General features: G+C 52.5%; 8 protein-coding genes across 8 annotated transcripts; 4 read left to right on the plus strand and 4 right to left on the minus strand.

The window, feature by feature from the left end:
- Window positions 1-285: 285 nt before the first annotated feature.
- QC763_607000 (uncharacterized protein) lies at window positions 286-4,942 on the minus strand. The gene is made up of 3 exons (XM_062914541.1): window positions 1,348-4,942; window positions 997-1,286; window positions 286-945 (listed from the first exon to the last, which is right to left on the minus strand). Exons 1-3 carry the CDS (start codon window positions 1,762-1,764, stop codon window positions 462-464), a joined length of 1,191 nt encoding a protein of 396 aa, XP_062763225.1. The 5' UTR covers window positions 1,765-4,942; the 3' UTR covers window positions 286-461.
- QC763_607010 (uncharacterized protein) lies at window positions 2,865-4,906 on the plus strand. Its single transcript, XM_062914542.1, has 2 exons — window positions 2,865-4,358; window positions 4,427-4,906. Exons 1-2 carry the CDS (start codon window positions 4,237-4,239, stop codon window positions 4,647-4,649), a joined length of 345 nt encoding a protein of 114 aa, XP_062763226.1. The 5' UTR covers window positions 2,865-4,236; the 3' UTR covers window positions 4,650-4,906.
- Window positions 4,943-5,503: 561 nt separating the features above from the next.
- QC763_0096750 (uncharacterized protein) lies at window positions 5,504-6,696 on the plus strand (the record flags this gene model as incomplete). The annotated part of the gene is made up of 2 exons (XM_062906325.1): window positions 5,504-6,501; window positions 6,568-6,696. The coding sequence occupies exons 1-2, from the start codon at window positions 6,376-6,378 to the stop codon at window positions 6,694-6,696; spliced, it is 255 nt and encodes an 84-aa protein (XP_062763227.1). The 5' UTR covers window positions 5,504-6,375.
- Window positions 6,697-7,091: 395 nt separating this feature from the next.
- On the plus strand, window positions 7,092-9,348 carry QC763_607020 (uncharacterized protein; the record flags this gene model as incomplete). Its single annotated transcript, XM_062914543.1, has 5 exons — window positions 7,092-7,799; window positions 7,855-7,896; window positions 7,949-8,024; window positions 8,074-8,613; window positions 8,671-9,348. 5 exons carry the CDS (start codon window positions 7,092-7,094, stop codon window positions 8,934-8,936), a joined length of 1,632 nt encoding a protein of 543 aa, XP_062763228.1. The 3' UTR covers window positions 8,937-9,348.
- Window positions 9,344-10,813, minus strand: SSF1 (rRNA-binding ribosome biosynthesis protein; the record flags this gene model as incomplete). Its single annotated transcript, XM_062914544.1, has 1 exon — window positions 9,344-10,813. One exon carries the CDS (start codon window positions 10,811-10,813, stop codon window positions 9,344-9,346), a length of 1,470 nt encoding a protein of 489 aa, XP_062763229.1.
- Window positions 10,814-10,932: 119 nt separating this feature from the next.
- Window positions 10,933-12,787, plus strand: RRP3 (ribosomal RNA processing protein). Its single transcript, XM_062914545.1, has 3 exons — window positions 10,933-11,289; window positions 11,347-12,371; window positions 12,422-12,787. The coding sequence occupies exons 1-3, from the start codon at window positions 11,089-11,091 to the stop codon at window positions 12,666-12,668; spliced, it is 1,473 nt and encodes a 490-aa protein (XP_062763230.1). The 5' UTR covers window positions 10,933-11,088; the 3' UTR covers window positions 12,669-12,787.
- Window positions 12,788-12,927: 140 nt separating this feature from the next.
- On the minus strand, window positions 12,928-15,159 carry cwf19 (Pre-mRNA-splicing factor cwf19; the record flags this gene model as incomplete). Its single annotated transcript, XM_062914546.1, has 1 exon — window positions 12,928-15,159. The coding sequence occupies one exon, from the start codon at window positions 15,157-15,159 to the stop codon at window positions 12,928-12,930; it is 2,232 nt and encodes a 743-aa protein (XP_062763231.1).
- A 1,365-nt stretch (window positions 15,160-16,524) lies between these two features.
- Window positions 16,525-18,615, minus strand: QC763_607060 (uncharacterized protein). Its single transcript, XM_062914547.1, has 2 exons — window positions 17,244-18,615; window positions 16,525-17,165 (listed from the first exon to the last, which is right to left on the minus strand). The coding sequence occupies exons 1-2, from the start codon at window positions 18,205-18,207 to the stop codon at window positions 16,822-16,824; spliced, it is 1,308 nt and encodes a 435-aa protein (XP_062763232.1). The 5' UTR covers window positions 18,208-18,615; the 3' UTR covers window positions 16,525-16,821.
- Window positions 18,616-18,739: the final 124 nt, after the last annotated feature.

Consider the following 18,739-nt stretch of genomic DNA (forward strand, 5'->3'; position numbering starts at 1 on the left):
CAGCAGGACACCTCTCGCGATAGTGATTCCAGACTGAGCTGTGTCCAGGCTCCGTTGTGGTGAGATGGTCGAGTAATCTGTACGAGTCAGTCGAGAGGAACATGATGATCACTTGTGAGAGTCAAGGACGTACCGAAAGTTGTTGTTTTTTTTGACTCGATTCAAACGCCTCCTAAGACTGTGGATGTGTGTTTGGTAACAGAGATTGTATGTGACATGGAATTACTCGTAATTGTGTCCCGGTAACAAAAAATCATGATTGTATCCAGACAAAAGTTAGAGGCGTGGTTATCAACCAACTTTCCAAGCGATTTGTGTTGAGTTGAGAAGAAAACGATTCAAGTGACCATTTTAGACGGGAGCACACATGTGTTTTCCTGCTGGAAGGAGCGCACTTGGTGGTGCCTTCCACAATGGAACAAGCTTCCAGTTTGAACTCGATGCTTTCTGCCCACTCCACTTCAACTATCTCCCTCACCCCCATCACCCTCCTTATTATCATACGGTTTCTGCGCAAACCAAAAATAAAAGTAATAATACCTATGCACCTTCCCATCCATAACCGCCTCCCTCACCTTCGCACTAAAGACCTCTCTCTCCACTGCATCCATCCCCAAGTTTGCAAAGACTTTCCCCAGCGCTGATAAGCTCTGCAACGCGGCCTCTTTCACATACAGCCCAATCAACCTCATCGTTTTATCTTTAGGCCACGTTCCCACTGGTGTCTTTTTCTTGACACAGGTAATATTGACGAAACCAGCTCGTTCAAGAAAGTTGCCCACCACAGCCGGCATGTTCAAATTCATTCCAAACTTGGCCATAGCTTCCACACATAAAGCCCAGAATTTCTTCATCACGTCCGTCTCGGGGTCCATGGTCCCGTCGTCACAACGAGGTTCCCCATGTGATTCTTGAAATTCGATCCAGCCTCCTGGTTTGAGGTGTCTGTTTGCTTTGTCAGCCTCATATTTCATCGGCAAAAAGGGGAACACATACTGATAGATCTGGTCCACCGCCTTCTGCAAATCCCTCAGCACAAGCGCCATGCCCCTTAAATGCACAAAGTCCCATTCTGACCCGTTCGCCCACTCGTCTTCGACATCGTCAATCATGAACCTGACATTTGGCGGCACCCACTGTGGTTGGATCGGTGAGAGATCGAGCCCCAAGATTTCAGCCCCAGGGAACAGGTCCCCCATCTCGATAGCCCAGATTCCCGTGCCGGTCCCAATATCAATGATCTTTTGTGGGTTGGGCCCAATGGGCGAAAGGTAGAGTTTCCCGTCCTTTCGACACAAAACAATGTTAGTGAATAATCATTTAAGGGGCAATAAAGGGGCAACCCACCGTCAACTCCATCATCATCGCATGCTTCATATCCTCCCTATACTGCTCCTGATCATCATTTGGAATTGGGTACCTCCCATATCGGTAAGAATGATATCTCCTCCCATTCTCATACGTATGTGCATAAATGCTCGACGTCACCGACGTCGAAGCCTTGGACGACCCGTCCCATCCCTCAGCCAAGAACTCGTCTTCTTCCTCAGGGCCCTCCTCAGCCGCGATTAAATCAGGGAATTGCTCTGTCTGCCGTCTCCCATCGCCTGTTTTTTGCGAAAATGCTTCATCCTCCGGTATCGGGCCCGGTGTTGACGGTTGCGGTGGTTTTGGCGACGATCTTTTCGTCTGTGGTGGTAGTGGTGGTTCTAAATGTGAGGGGTCATCGGATGGCCCCCTTTGGGGTTCTGAAAGTCCTGACATCGGAGAGCTGTGCCGACCGTTGACGTCGACCGGGATTTAATGCACGTCACCGCTGGATGATTGTTGAGGGTTGAGGATTCAGGAAGGAAATTTCCGCGAAGCTTTTGATCCGTCGTCGCCGGTCTCAGGATCGATATCGGGATCACAGAATCGGAGCCTTTTCTCGTTCTTCGGCAGCTTCAAGAAATGACGGAGTGAAAGATTAACAAAATACCGTCAGACCCGACAGGACACACAGCTGGAATGCGGTGGTGGTGGTGGTTGGGACGGGTCGTCGGTTTGGCTATATAAAACATTAATATCCGCGTGCCACCTGGGCGGGCGCCCATCACCATCGCTTATGGAGCCCAGCCGACTTTTGCGGTAGACAGGATGCACGACAGCACCATGACTTTGATCTGTCGGGCCGTGGTCTCCGTCGGAGGGTTTTTAGCTGTCAATCTGTCGTAGAGGAGCCGTGGTCCCAGCGCTGGGGTTCAACACCAGGTTGAAAAATCAGAGCAGCTTGGTTGAAAGAATCGGCGAGATTCAGTCCGCTTACATTTCGGGGAAGCGCTCTCTCGTTCGCGTCTCCAAAAGTGATAAGACAATGGAAGCTCCGCATAAAAGTGCCTTCCCATTCAAGGACAGGTTTCTTTGCCTTCCGTCACATCTTGCATCTGCACGAGAGTGGGAATACTGGCAATGCAGCCGCCCGTCATGGCCAATCAGAGTCAAGATATCTGGACTTTTATCCCCTGTCCTCCCAACCTTGAAGCCGTGGTGTTTGGTTCTCTGCTTCGTTTAATTCTAGTAATGCAACGACCGGCGGCACGTACACAACGTCAAAATGCTGCTACCCGATCAGATCAGCCTGCCAGACTCGCCATAGCTTTTTCTCGGAGGTCGATCAAACGGCTTTAAAGAGTAGAGGTGGTGAGGTGTTTTACTCAAAATCAGATAATCAAGATATGGTTATGTTGATCAATGTGGCTGACCAATGCACGTCTAGTGCAACACTACAATTCTCTATGTCTAGTAGTGATCAGCCTATGTTTGTCTAGACTTGCGATCTGTGGTTTCGTGAGACAGGTCCTGTATATGGCCTCCTGTCTGACAACCTTTGAGAAATTGAGATGACAGCAGTGCGCGTCGTGAGACTTTTCTGATTCTCTTATTCAAAGACCGAGATGTCGGTCCATGCCAGCTGGCCTTTATCTAACCCTGGAAGCTATTCGGGACCCAGCAACCTTGACAAATCTTTTTAGTCTAGCATAGCAGATGGGAGTTGGACGCGGCTAGTGAAATAGCAATTCTGGGACTCTGTCGTGAAGTTGCCAGCTGAAACTAGCGACCGACGCTGCCGAAGAGGCTTGGAAGAGGTCACGTTGTGGATTATGATTACGGGATCCAGGAGAGTGTCTTGGTAACCCTCTGGCCGGCAAATCTTGTCGGTTCGCGTCCCGTCGCGGAACAACCTCCAAACCGAGAGATTGCCGCGCACGTGCCTCGTGTGCCTGGATCTGAGAGATTCTAGTGTTGTTAGCGCAGCGGTCCAGCAATGCTTATTTTGATATTCGAAGGGCGGTACACTGGTGCTGAAGATGCGGCGGTTTGTGTCGGATCACCAACAGGGAAAAGCCGAGGCCTGTAACGCGGTCGTCCGGAAAAACGACCCATTCCGAGCAGCAGTGGGCAATCCAATCCGGGGCGAGGTCGGGTCTGGGGGAGCTCTGGGGAAGCTGTCCGGGGAAGCGGAGCTGGCCGCAACACCAAGCCCACCAGAGCCGTTTTGTCCTCGGTTACCCCACAGTTCGTGGCACGACATGCGGAGCGCTTCACAGGCCAAACACACCACCATTGGCCGCTAATCACACGAGAAACCACCACATGCCGAACCACTTGCTCCTGCCGCTCTGCCCATCATGTTCTCTCCTGGCCAGTCTGCCAGTTGTGCCCAACGCACCTGCTCTACCTTTGCCATACATCAATTCGCATGTTTTCTTCTTTTTGTCCCACCCTCCAGAAACTTCCCCCCTTTTCTGGGCTGGCCATCTGCAAGCATCTATCCTTGAATCTGCATACGCCGGAGAGAGAGGGGTATCTTATCCTCCCCACGCTCTAATTTGCTTGTCGATCTCTTGTCATCTCATCCTTGCATCTACTCCATACAACTACGTCTTCTTCCCCACGGGGCAACCTCCTCCCGCGGCAACCGAAGTGGGAATATAAACACTCCCCTTCGTCCCTGATTTCTGTCCTCTCGACCTGACCTCGACATCATCGCTTCGTTATACACACTTCAACAGTTCTCGCCCGCACTTCAAGATACCCTTTTTGTTGGTTTTGTGCTGTTTCGGTTCCTTGTAACAAACCACCACACTTCCACCCCCCACCCTTTTTACGTACTACTACAACTACCAAGGACGACAAACCACCACTCTGTCGAACCACCTCCGACTACCGAGAGAGAACACCTTTACTCTACCAAAAATGGCCTCTACTCAGCAGCAATCCCGCCTTCTTTCCACCTCTGCCCGCGTGCACCCCCCTTACCTTCCTCACCTCTACACCGCGGCTACCAAACCATCCCCCCTAGCAAGGGGCATCAAGTGGTATGCTCCCCCTCATTTCCCCTTTATCCTCTCTGTCCAACAGCTTCCAACATGTTCTTTGTGTTTAGGGTTCCACCTCTCGCAGGCGCCCTCGCAGCAGGCTACGTAGCCGTCTCAACCTACCGCACCTCCGCCGCCGCCGCCCAGCAACGACAGGCCGAGGCTGAGCAGGCTGATCTAGAGAGGAGACGACAGAACGCCGCTTTGGCGGACGCCTACGGGGACAGGAGCAGCTTGGAGGAGCTGGAGAGGGCGATGAGGGTGTATGAGGCGCAGCGGAGCAACAACTAAGCAGGGGTGATGTTGCCCAGGAAGAGGGGGACTGACTGATGAGCGGGCTCTTGGAGGGTTCTCTCGTACTGACAGGGCAATGACAGGGGGAAATGGGAAATGCGGTGGAATTTTGGCTTTTTGATATCCTGTTTTAGTGTTTTTCTGGGTTGGTTTTTTGAAAGGCATTGGCATGGGTTATGAACTGGATGGATGGGGCTGGGCAAACGGGCACAAGGCATATTTTCTGGCGGGGCGTTTTTGGATGGGCAATTTGATGCAAGATCAATGGGGAAGCTACGGCCGGCTATTCCTTGCAGATATTTTGAGAGGAAAAATGTCAAAATAATATTCTATCTGCTCTGGTCATCATGTTGTGTGAATGATGCTGGGGTAGTGATGAGCGCGGTGTTGTTGCACACCCAGGCTCAAACACTGAGAAGCACGACCACCTCATCACCAGCCAAGACCTCCCTTCCACACATCCCGACGGTGGCAGAAGTCAAGCTTTGTCCCCCCCCCTGCAAGATCCATCACACTCAATCACATTTTACTCACCTTAAATCCGAGCAGAGTTCATCAAAAATACCTCGAATCTCACCTGTTGTGCACGTATGATTGGGGCTATGGGGGAGATTTTGTACGGCATGATGTGGTGGTGTTGTCATACCTTTGCAGTGCAGATCTGCTGCGGGAGAGGAGATGGTTGATGCCTGATGATTATTAAAGTTGGCGGCGTGCATATGCGGTGTTTGTGGTTGGATGAGTGAGTGGTGGGCGGGGATCTGGGTTGATGGGGTTGATCTTTGATGTGGGAGCATGGCACAGAGGGGGGGGGGATTTGTGACACTGTGATTTGACGATGGGGGTGATAGGGCGTTGCGGAGGGCGTCGTACTTGCGAGGATGCGGGTGTTGCGAGTTGGGGAAGAGAAGGGTGATGCGTTGAGTTGCCTGTGAGATTTCAACGTGGGGGTTTGGAGGATGTTATTGGGTGGTTTTGATTGGGCTGTACATAAGAGTTGGGGATTTGAATTTCTTAATCGTAAGTAGGGTATGTGAGCTACTGCTTGTACATTTGTGGTGTGTATCTGAGATATGCATGAGAGAAGCTGGGCGTCAGTCATGTTGAGGAAGTGATGAGATGGCTCATGAGGCGAGACTTGCTCAGTTTTGTTACGTCGGTCTAAGTGATCAAAAACCGAGGAGTTAGATACGAGGCTGGTAAGACATGACAGAATAATTCTGTCCTGATCAGGCGGTTCATCAAAAATGATATAGAGTTGTCGAAAACATTCCTGAGCACACATAACTTCCCGGGTCAGGCTTGTGCCGAGCGGAATAAGTTGCCGCACGGAGTACGGGAACTATCCGATAGGAACACTGGGTTGTTCTTGCTTTTTGGGATCTTTTTGCCTTTCGACAATTGGTAAAACATGGGGCTCTGTCCTGGTTGTACCTTCCCTCTTGGGAACCCACAGATGTCCGCCAGTCATATACTTGAATTTCTACCTACTCAACACACCTACTCAACACAAAAGAGACTTGCAGCACCAAAATTCTCCATGATGACAAGTCCTCAACCTCACCCGCCCTTTTCTTATCAACGCCCAGTCCGCTGCCGTTTCTGGGCAATTCCTCCCCAAATGAATGTAGCCCTGCTCAGCACGGCTCCCTATGGCCCATGACGTTGGGAAACTGTGAGACTGCTTGTTGGCACTCGATGGAACGGGGGTAAGATTGGCAGAATGCTCCAGACAGACAAGGCGGAAGACGTGCAAAGTTGGCAAAGGGAGGCATCTGTCTACAAGATGAGACACCCAAACCTAGACCAGCTGTCTACAAGAGGAGCAGTGAGCACACCAGCGCAAGGGGTAAGACGATGTTTTCATACTCTATCCCATCATTGGCCTCAACTATGAACTCATCACACCCTTTAGTATCACGACTCAATCTTGGCTATCTCGATCATCACGACCTGCATCGGCAGTGCGACGGCAGCAAGTCATGTCAGCGATAGTCTCGCCCCAAACTCAACTCCCTCCCAGCCTCGTGTTGGAAGCCGATGATTACTACATTTGTTTTTTCATCTGAGAAAGACGTCATACTAAGGCTCGCCGGAATGCTCGCCGCGGGATACGCAACCCGATCTGGGGCTTGCAACACCTGCTTCGGAGTCCCATCCGTGAACTCGGTTAACGACGAGGAATGAGATGTCTCGCAACGCGCGAATCTCATCCTTCCTCCCACTATTCCTCTCTCGTTCACGCGCAATCATCATGAAGGATAAGATGTGTTTTGCATCAGCACAACTTGTTCCGTTTTGTTCTGCTTTCTTCTAACTTACCTACACACTCTAAGGGGAGCAATACGACAGCTCTCTTGTACATTGTGACGCCTAGACATATACCAGCACCAGTCCCATAGAAAGGGGCTCGAGATACCCAGCAGGACAACACGCAGAATGATAGTCAATCTCTACTGGATCACGCTTTTTGTTCTTCTTCCCGTCACAGTGTTGCATATGAGCAGGAGCCTACTGGCCAAAGCAGCACGAAGTTTCCTCGCCAAAGCAAAAAGACACACATCAGACACTCCACCACCATCACCAACAGATTCCGTCACAGGAGAAGATGACCATGAGCGAATCAAAGACAAGGAAGCGCGGGCGTTCCAGATCAAGTTTCTCAAGGTGTACCTTTTTGCCATGGCGGCTGACTGGTTGCAGGGGCCATACACTTACCCCCTCTTCAAAACAGAGTTTGAGTTTCCAGAAAAGACGGTCGCGTCACTGTACATGACGACGTTTATCGCTGCGGCAATCTCTTCACTCCTTGTCGGGTTTCTCGCGGACAAGTTTGGCAGAAGAAATGCCTGTCTAGCGTTCTGTCTCATCCACTCGCTCTCGGCGTTGAGCGTGCTTTCGAAGGACTTGAAAGTGCTGTATGCGGGACAAGCACTTGGTGGAATAGGGCTGGCGATGCTCTGGACGGTGTTTGAGAGTTGGATGGTGACTGAGTGGAACACTAGGAAGCTTGGAGATGAGAGGCTAGGGACCATGTTTGGGACCATGACGAGGGCCAACTGCAGTGCTGCTGTGTTGGGTGGGTTGATTGGCGATTTGGCTGTGGAGGTGTCGGGGACGAGAAAGGGACCTTTTGTGGTTGGTGTGGTAAGTGCATGGCCATTGTTTGTGGTGAAGAAGGTAAAATTAACGACAAACATAGGCTATTGAAGCTATTGCTGCGGCCATGCTTATTTGCTGCTGGGTAAGACACTCGCCATGAGATTTTCTGGGCTACATACTGACTGATCTCGCAGAACGAGAACTACGGACAGCCAAAAGACAGTAAGGAGAAGCGCATGACTCCAAAGGAGACCCTTAGACAGCTTGGAGGTAAGTGCCAGAAAGACCGCCAAGACCTTGCGGTTGCTAACGGATAAAGACATCAAAATCTGGGCACTCAGCTTCATCAGCTGCTGCTGGGAAGGCACCAATTTCTTGGTCCTCTTCTTCTGGCCTGGTATTCTCCAAGACGCACACAGACGCATCCACGGACCTGACGCTGAGGATGTGCCCTATGGCCCCATCTTCGCTGCCTTCATGTTGGCCATGATTCTCGGTGCTCTGCTGTTCAGTGCCATCATGAAGAGAAAGAAGAGCCGCCTCGCCTGGCCCATCGATCCTTTCCAATCTCCCAGCAAGACTTCCTGGTTGAAGAAAGCCTTCACCAATCCCCACAACCTGATGGGTATCGTCATCTTCATCGGCGGCGGCTGTCTACTGCAATCAGCATATGTTCCAATCGAGGTCCTCGCCTTCTTTGGCTACTTGTTGTTCGAGTTTTGCAACGGCATTTACGTGCCCTGCGTGGCGTACCATAGGGGTATCGTCGTCAACGAGGGCAACAGAGCTGGTTTGTACGGTCTTATGAAGTTGCCCCACTTCCTGTTTGTGATCATTGCACTTGCGACTGCTGTTGAAGGCTAGTACTCTCTTCTCTCGCCTGATGGCCAAGTGTGCAGAGACTGATGATTCCCAGACCCTCGCCACCGGCAAACCGTCTTCCTCGCTTGTTTCTCCACCCTCGTCGCTGCCTCTCTGGCGAGCATCATTGGACTGAGGGGCTCGGCGCCGGAAGAGAAGAAGCCCGAGAATGACATGGAGCAACTGATGGAGATGAGCGATGGTGACAGCTTCCGGGAGAAGATGCTCACGCCGCACACCCTGGCTTCGGCTTCGACACCAACGCTGTCCACCACGAGGCCGACCACGGCTCATGAGATTATCATGGATAAGCAATCCTGAGCGACTCACAGGCGTGCCCTACCAAGGCAAACCACCAGCGACGATACCCAGAAAGCTTCAACATGAACGACAACTAGCCCTCAGTGGTCAACAGTCAACTAACGAACGATGAAGTATGGTATGTGCGAGTAAGATGAACAAACGGGATAAGGGAAGGTACAAGTAACAAACATGGACAGGACGGGATTAACATGAGGACAACAACAAAAACAGCAAAAACAACAACAACAACAAGATAACCAACAACACATCTGTACTTTTCTGTAAATTAGTTGTACCCGACATCTTAGTCCCTGAAACAACAAGGAAACAGACTTGATCATCCAGCCCCAATAGAGCTTGATCTCAACAACAGCAATCTCTCTCATTGAACCCGATATCTACACCCTTGGTATCTCGAACTTTTTTCACTTCTTAAAAGCCTTCCTCTTCCCCTGTTTATTCCCATCGGCAATCTCCTCCTCCTCATCCTCCCAGTCCCCATCCTCCTCCATCTTCGAGTTGACCTGCTCCTCAGCATCCCCAGCCAACCCCTCGCTATCAAACCCCTTGTCATCCCCATCATACCCATACTCGTACAAATCACTATCGTAATCCTCCATATCCTCATCATCATCTTCTTCTTCCTCTTGCTGCCCCTTCTTCCCCTGCTGCTGTTGCTGCTTATTCGCCTCCTTGGCAGCCTTCTTCCTCTCCACATTCGCCTTCTGCTCCTTCTTCCTCGCCTCCTTATCCTTCCTCCTCTGCTCCCACTTCTTCTCCAGCTCCCTAATCTCCTCCCTTGTCTTGTGGACATACTCATGCCACATCACCTTGCCCGAGCACAGTCCTTCCTCCACCTTTGTCATGCGAAGCTTCATTCTCGGGCCGAGCTCGACTAACTTCACAGCCCGACGCTCAACATTGTCTTTACGCCCCGCGTCACCATCCTCATCATCACTCCCGTCTTCATTTTGTGCTTGTCTTGGCTTGTTGGAACTGTGAACCTTCCTCGCCGACGTCTCGAGAACCTCCACCTCGGCGTCGGTTTCGTACTCGCTTCCTGACGTGTTATCCGTCTCGTACCCCGCGCCGTTTTCACCCCCAATCATAAACTCGGAAATGTCTTTTAGCTTCCCCAGGTTGGGCAGCTGCCCCTTCTTTGACTTGGACGACTTTAGCAGTTTCTCGGCGGCGTTTAACCTCCTCAGTGGCTTCGACAGGCCGACTGGTTTGGTGGTGATGGCGTAGTGGCGAAAGTTGACGATGAACGTCCCGTCGTCTTCGGAAGATTGCTCCCTGTTAAGAAGGAGGACGCGACGGATGGATTTGAGGGGGGTTCGTTGCGGGTTGATTGGGGGGAAGAGAGACTGGAAAGCGGTCGTGGTGAGGGACTCGAGGTGGCGGGGGACTTTGGAGGTGTGGTCCGAGTTGGGGTTGGTGAAGTTGTTCATGACTAGGAGGGGAGGGGTGATGTACTCTTTGCCGCCCCCCTTGGGGTGTCGCTGGGCTCGCCGGACGTCCTTTGTCAAAGAGTACTTTTCTACGCGAAAGTGAAAGGTAGGGCCGCGGGGGGTGATGGCGAGGCGCATGTTGGTGTTGCCCGACTCGGAGCGGGAGAAGAGGAGGAGGTGGGAGACGCCGAGGGGGCCGCACATGGTCACGTAGTCGCGTAGGCGGTTGGCTTTGCGCTCTTTGAGGCGGGAGGCGGTGCCGGGTTCCATTACGCGCCGGACGTCGGCGGCAAGTTGGGAGATGCTGGTTCCTACTTCGCCGGCGCCCATGCGGATGACCATGGATTTCGGGTCTTTGGTGTTGATGTGGCCAGTGACGGCGGTGGGGGCGGCTGGGTTGTGAGAACCCAGGTGGGTTCTTCTCTTGGAGCGTTTCTTGGCCATTGTGGTGGTGGTTGATGTGTTTTCTCTGGTTTCGTAGACAGAAAAATGTATGATGGAGGAAGCTTTCGGCCTGCGGCAGCAAAACCAATTGATGCGCCAGAGCTTTGGCGGCGCACAGAGAAAATTTCGGTGGGGCCTTTGCTTATCGGGCCGCCCCACATGGCCGATAAGCCTGGAATTTTGGAAGATGGCTATGTAGTTCGACAGCTTCTGAAAGTCTATTTCACCGGACAAACACTTTCTTGTAAGGTTTGATTGTCCGAAACACCGTCAAAATGTCGTCAGTTAAGCGTAGAAAGATCTCCGACAACCCTTCCGCGGTGAAGAAAAAGAAGACCGAAGCACCCAAGCCCAAACTGACACCTGGGCCAGAACCCAGAATCGAAGATGCAGTATCTGAGGCCTCAGATGCCGAGGAGTCGACCACCCTTGACAATGAGAACGGGGAGGCTGCCCCAAAGACCTTCAAGGATCTCGTATGTTGGAATTGATGGTCTGCATAGTGTTTGAGTCTTCTGCTGACTTGTACCCAGGGCATCGTCGACTCCCTGTGCGAAGCATGCGACCGACTCGGATACAAGCAGCCAACCGCTATTCAGCAAGAGGCCATCCCACTTGCGCTTCAAGATCGCGACATCATTGGTATCGCCGAGACGGGTTCCGGAAAAACAGCCGCTTTTGCCCTTCCAATTCTTCAAGCTTTGCTCGACAAGCCCCAGCCCTTGTTCGCCCTCGTTCTTGCGCCGACAAGAGAACTTGCCGCCCAGATCGCCCAGTCCTTTGAAGCTCTCGGTTCCTTGATCAACCTCCGCTGCGCTCTTCTTCTTGGTGGTCTAGACATGGTACAGCAAGCTATCGCTCTCGGAAAGAAGCCTCACGTCGTCGTCGCAACCCCCGGTAGACTTCTCGACCATTTGGAAAAGACCAAGGGCTTCAGCTTGCGCAATCTTAGGTACTGCGTCATGGACGAAGCCGATCGCCTCCTCGACATGGACTTTGGCCCCATCCTCGAGAAGATCCTCAAGTTCCTCCCCCGCGAGCGCCGCACTTTTCTGTTCTCCGCCACCATGTCCAGCAAAGTCGAGTCCCTCCAGCGCGCCTCTCTCCGCGACCCCCTAAAGGTCAACGTCTCCACCTCCAAGTACCAAACCGTCTCGACGCTCGTCTCGAACTACCTCTTCATCCCTCACATTCACAAGGACACGTATTTCATCTACCTCTGTAATGAATTCGCCGGCAAGACAATGATCGTCTTTACCCGTACTGTTCTCGAGACGCAAAGAATTGCCATTCTGTTGCGCACTCTGGGCATGGGCGCTATCCCGCTCCACGGTGGCTTGTCTCAGTCAGCTCGTCTCGGTGCGCTGAGCAAGTTCCGTGCTGGGACGAGGAATATTCTTGTGGCTACTGATGTTGCGGCTCGTGGTTTGGATATTCCCAATGTGGACTGTGTCATCAATTATGATTTGCCGCAGGATTCGAAGACATATATTCATCGGGTTGGTCGTACGGCTCGTGCGGGCAAGTCGGGGCATGCTCTGAGTATTGTGACGCAATAGTGAGTTATATCTCTCTACCTTGTGTTGACCTGAGAACTAACGTGAACAGTGACCTCGAAATCTGGACCCGCATCGAAGCCGCCCTCGGCACCAAGCTCACCGAGTACGCTTACGAAAAGGACGAGGTGATGGTTTTTAAGGCCCGGGTGGAAGAGGCTCAACGGCACGCGAGAAATGAGATGAAGAACTTGATTGATGACCGGGGGAAGAAGGGGTCGGTGCTGAAGGGCCACAGGGGGAAGAAGAGGGGTGCACCCGGGTCTGGGAGGGATAATATGGATGCTGAGGAGGGTTGAGAGGGCTCTGGAAGGTGGTGAATCTTTTTATTTTGTCTGGCATGTGCGGAGTTTGAAAAAGGGCTGTTATTTCTTGGGAATAGGGGCGGGGGTGAGTGGAGGATAGAGAGCGCCGGAGTGGGTATATACCATCTTGGGGAGTTTTACGTGTAATGAGGGCGCGCTGGGTTGGTGAATGAATACATTTGAATTAACTTTGTCACGTCCATCCTATTTCTGTTGAGTTCATCATGCCCTGAAATGTGCATGCTATTTGAACTCACTGTCCCTCCTCCAACACCCTCGTCCAATCCCACTTCCTCCACCTCTTTTTGAACCCCTCCACCCTCTCATCCCCCCTCGTCCACCTCCCCTGCTTCTTAATCACAGCGACATCAGCATCCAACATCCCCCCAATGACCTCCCTAGCAAACCCATCCCCCCTCGGCCAACTCGCGCTATCCTCCACCACATGCCCCAACCCCCCATCAAGCCCAAACCAAGCATGAAAATACGGCATCTCCTTTGCAATGCTCTTCCGGAACGCCATCCTCCCAAACCCGGGCTCCTTGCTCTTTTTGAGAGTATCAATCACCTTTTTGTGCTGGGACCACTCCTCTCCCGCGCTCATCATCGCTTCCCTGAAAAATGCCGGTGCCGTATCCCCTAGTTCGTAAGGGATGGGGACAGCAACCATAGCGGCGTGCTGCCTGCGCTGCGGGTTCGCCGCATTTTCGTAAAAAATGACTTCTCGTCCTTGGTCGTGATACATCCTCGTCAGCGACTTCATGAAATTCCTCATCTCCTCCCACTCATCATCGTCGCATTCAAGGAGATTTGTTCGATGCGACAAAGGGACGATGACGGCTCCGCCTTCCGCACCCGTCAGCTCCGGAGCCGGCGCCAAAGTGAGATACGTCCTCGTACCCAAAGAAACAACCGGTGCCACCGGCAAGTTCCCCGGCGGGTTCTTCTCCTCGTGATAACACAACGGACAACTGTCCAATATCCGATTCAGCTTCTTGTACTCCGTCACAGCGATATTCTTCAAGCTCGAGTCAGTCTTGTGCACCCTCTTCGCCAATTTCTCCGCATTCTCATCCAGATACTCCAAATCATTGTCGAACTTCCCATCCTTGGCGATCCTCTCCGCCAGACGCATTCCTTCCCCGCCGGCTTCGCCTTTTGTACGGCGCTCTTCACGGACCATGTCGTCCAGCGTCATCTCGTCGTTTTCCACCACTGTGCCGCGCTCAAGACCCCGTTTGTTGGTTACTGGCTTTACTTCCCCTCTTGACCCGCCGGCCAAGAGGCGCGAGTGGGAGGCGTCGAGGACTATGGCGTTGCTGGTTGCCTGGCCTGACTGGAACGCCGCCATGGCAGAGTTGAATTCTGCTTCCAGTTTGGGCACGTCGGGGGAGTTGCGGAGTTTGGCCTTCATGAGCTGGGCGCGGAGGCGGTTGAGGGCTGATTGATCCATGGGAGGGGCCGGGGCAATTTTGTCTTCGATTGAGACGCCTTGTTCGAGTTCGGCGGGGGGGTTGCTCAGGGACGGGAAGCCAGGGGGCGGTGGTGCCTTCTTTTGGCTGACGATTCTCTCCGCGTAGAGCTCCCCGGTTGGCTTCTCCTTGCCAACGTAGCCGCTTCCGTAGACCTTTCTCCTATCCACTTCAATCTTTTCCTCTCGCGCATCGTCAAATTCCCGGAGACTGCCAAAGCGCTCAATCGCGACTTCGTCCACTGACCGGCCGGTTTCCTCGGCGATGGTGTAGACAGCCTTGAGCTTCGTCATGCGCCATTGTGACCCGTCGTCGCCAAAGGTGTATCTGACCTCCCGCGGCTTGCCGGTCTCTGGCTCCTCTGCCGGCTTATTGCTCGCCTCTTCCAGGCCCCTGTTTAGTTCCCGATGATGCAACACCCTCTTCGGCTCCTCCCTCACAGGCGAGGGACTTTTCCGTTTGTTACGCTGGACATAGTCAATATCCAGCGCAGACGGCGCCGTCATCCACGAGTCTCGGACCAATGACGACTTGGATTCACCCGGCGCGAGTTCCTCGTCTGGCAGTGGTAGGTCTTCTTTCGGGTCGGATGCTTTTAAATCCTTCGTGTCCTTCCCGCTGCGCCGGTGCCTGTCTCTGTCTCTGTCCCGGTCATCACCTCTATCCCGATGTCGATGCCGCCTTGACTCGTCGTCCTCATCATCCCGGCGGTACCGCTTATGCCTGCGGCTCTCATCGTCTTGGTCGTCGCGTCGTCGTCTTCGATCGCTGTCTCTGTCGCGCTCTGTTGACCTGTCTCGTCTCGACTCTCGATGGTGGTGTCTATGTTTTCTGTCTCTGCGCTCCTCCTTTTCCTTTTGGCGCTCACGCTCGGCCCTTTCGGCAGCGAGAGACTTTTCAAAGTCTTCGAGGCTGTCCATGTTCTGGGGTTGTTTGCTGGGGTTGATGGCGACGATGCATTGGAAATTTAAGAAGCCAGAGCCGCCAGTGACGTCGAGAACTGGGAGCTCCATTCAAATGTGCACCGTGCACGACGCTAGGATTATAGCGTCGATGCTTAGTGGGGTAGGGGTTGTACACCAGGGGTGCCCCACTGTTGACTTCACTTTTTGGTGGCATCCTCCCCCACTGAACTGCAACATATTGAGTTGAGCAACACAGAAGTTGGAGACACAGCGGCAGTGCTGAAAGTATGTGCCATATCCTCTCATCATCTCGGAAGTGAATAACAACTTCTGACCACCACTTTTCCCCATCTCAAAACAACTCCAACCTCCAAAGTGGCTGAGCAAAACGGGAAGTAACCCTTCCGTTCGGCAGAGCGCCCATGCCCAACCTTCAACCTGACGTTGCCTCCCGCTGTCAACCACCTGTGACTATCCGAGTTCATCTCTGTACCATTCCAAACCTCGTCTTCGCGTTGGTCTCGAGAGAAAAGGACGCTTATGACTAGCTTCATTGTCCCCAACTCATGGCCGCCATGTGGCTTTATCCTCCAACAATGGATAGTCCCCTTCTCTTTTTGTTTCCACGTTTCAGGAATATCACGAGATGGTCCAGTTTTGCTCTATTGTCTCCCCGTATTCCCAATTATTTGTCTTCCCGGCAATCTTCATCATTGAGATAGACTTGTCAGTGTGCAAGGAAGTGCCTTGACCTAAAACCTCCGACAGACCGGTTTCCTTCCGGGCCCGCCCTAACGCGGCCATCCCATCCCATCTCAGCCTCTTCCTGTGTTTCCGGGATTGAAACGTGCCGGTGTTGTGTCTGTCTGTCCTGACCAAATCTGCCGACCAGCCAGGTGATCTGCTTGTGTACTGTACCAAGTATCAAGCTTGCTAATACTCTCGAGCTGCGATGACTAATGTCTTTGCAGGAGTTAATCAGGATTTAATATAGCTACGGGGCGCGCTGTGTATACTCGGATCCGATAGAGTTTGCTATCTTCGGCTGTGAAGCTTGTATTTATTTAACATTGGTGTTATTTTCGCCCTGCGCAAGTTTGAGATTTGATAGTATTTGTTATTGCAAGCGTTTTATTGAAGCAGATCATAGTCTCAATAGCTATTCTAATCATAGTAGCTACCTTAATTTTGAGTGGGAAGATATACTGCGTAAGCGCCGGTAGGAACGGCAACTACCTTGGTGTCCTGTCGTGTCGTATGCATCTCAGTGGCGGGCCGGGGGACAAGAACTCACCGCACCACCACGCCATTCCCACCAAAAGCGGTTTCTCGGATTAAAAATGGTCAAAAAAATGGAGAGATTGTCTCTTTTCCACGAGGCGACCGCGGTGGAATTGCGTCACTGTCGTTACACCGACATCTCTCGACGTAACTTCCCTTTCACACAGAACCGAGGGGTGATGATGACTGTCGTGAAATCAGGCAACAGGTGAGAAAATGTAATGTATTAACCACAAAATTGAGAAGTGCATATTCCCAGCCCGTAAATCCCCCAACAAGAAAAACAAAAACAAAAAAAAGATCCCAAAACTCCGACTTGCTTGTTTATTCCCATCATCAACCTTGATCCATCCATCCCACAAAAGAGCAAGAAAAAAAAAAGAAAAATACACCCCAGGGTATAACCTAACATCAATTCCTATATCCCATCCCTTCCATCTTCAGCACCATTTTTATATCCTTCAATCAAAACCACCCAGCTACACACCATCAATATCCATACCGCTGCTGCGTATACTGCTGCCCTTGCTGCTGCTGCTGCTGCCCCCCACCCGGCTGCAAAGGCGAAGGAACCTTTGCGTAATCAGCCGGGTTATACGCCGCATAAGGCGACTTCTGAATCGAATCATGCTTCCTCTGCCCCGTGTGATGCTCCTCATTCGTCTCCCTATGCGGCGCCAACTGCTGTTGCTGCCCTGGGTACCCCCCTTTCAGATCAGGGTTCGGAGACGTGATGCTTGACTGATAACTCGCAGGGCGTGAACCCGCATTCGACCACTGGCCCTGCTGCGAGTGTGGACTGCCGTGGTTGGTGAGGGGGCGGTTTGGATCAACTAATGACTCCCGGTTAGCTGAGCTCGGTGTGGGTTGCGGTGAAATCAATGGTGAATTAAATTTCGGGGTGCGCTGACCGTTGGCAAAGACAAAGTCGCCAGGCATTTCGACGGCAAAGTTGTTGTTGTTGTTGTTGTTGGTTTGGCCGGCCTCTACGCCGGGGAGTTCCTGGGGGCCGTTATCATGGGGGATTTGCCCGTATTGGGGTGGTTGTTGCTGCTGTTGCTGGGCTGCTTGGATTTGCTGCTGGAGACCCCCCGGCCCTTGAGAGCCTGCCGTGCCGGGTCGTCCGTAGGGGTTGTGCACTGATGTGACTCTGGGGATTTGGTACGGCATTCTTGGTGAGTGCATCTGCGGCGGGGTGCTGCCGCCGTTGATAGACGGTGAGTAGTGAAGACTGGAAGGAGACGGCAATGGTGATCGTACAGTGTTGCGTCTGTCGGCTGGGTTGAGCGTCTTCAGCTTTCCGTCCTCAATCATGGCTGACAGCACACCGGCATCCAGCAGCTCGGCCTTCTTGATCATCCTCTGCAACATTTCGGCCGACGCCTTCTTCATCTGAGACCTGACATAGCTGACCATGGTGACGTTGCACTTGATTTCGATGTCCTCGCGGAGGTAGAGTCCGTCCGAAGGTACGCCTAATGCTTTGAGGCCAATCTCTGGCACCTCGGGGGGCTCGACACCGGGTTGGTTACCCGCGATGCGATAGGTGCTGCGCATGTCGATATTCATGGGCGCGTAGACGTGTGTTTGAAGTCCCCAGGGCATATCGTGAAAGCAGCCGTTGAACTTGATAGTCGAGGATCCCATCTTGCCGATTCCAGGCACGAGCTGGAGGCGCTCCGTGATCTCATACCAAGTCGAGTAATACTCATCGGTCTCGGCATTTTGAGGCGCCGCGATGGGCTTGTGGTCGATAACCAGCGGGTTGAGCGTGATGACTTCTGAATGGGAATGAAGAATATCAATGGCGAGTTGGCGGGGGATAAAGCCCGGGATGGGCGTGATGACGGTGAAGGTGTCCTTCTTCCGCAACATGGCGAATGAGTTGGTCCTGAACTCTTACGGTTGTATGAGAGAATAAAAGTTGGATATACAGTTCGCGATGGTGATGTGAGCGATTACCCGTTCCAGGTTGTTAGTTCTGGGGGATGTAGAATGAAAAACTAGAATAAAGCTGTCAGGTCGGCATGGGATATGGGGTAGGAGTGCTAAAAATGGTACAACAAAGAAGCTGTGGTAGTATCAAAGAAGGGAGAGGACGTGGGAAGCGGGTTGATCGGATGGGACCTGGGGTTTCTTGAACAAACGGCTGGGCTCTGGGCGGCCCTCGCTGTGAGTGGTTGAAGCTGCAAGACTGTTGGTCGCTCCCTGCTGGGCAGATGGGACCAGGACGTCTGTTCAGCCCAAAGAGGCCAGCCCAAAGCCTCCAGTCGCTCAATTCCCCCGCCAAGTGACAAGGTCAATCAACCATCTGGGCTGGGACTCGGAGACCCTTTGTTCCGGAGAGCCGTCCAGCACGATGACGTGAGATGGACAGCCGCGCCTCTTGTACGTACTACTTAATCGA

Source organism: Podospora pseudopauciseta, chromosome 6 (genome assembly GCF_035222475.1).
Source record: "Podospora pseudopauciseta strain CBS 411.78 chromosome 6, whole genome shotgun sequence".
Classification (NCBI taxonomy): domain Eukaryota; kingdom Fungi; phylum Ascomycota; class Sordariomycetes; order Sordariales; family Podosporaceae; genus Podospora; species Podospora pseudopauciseta.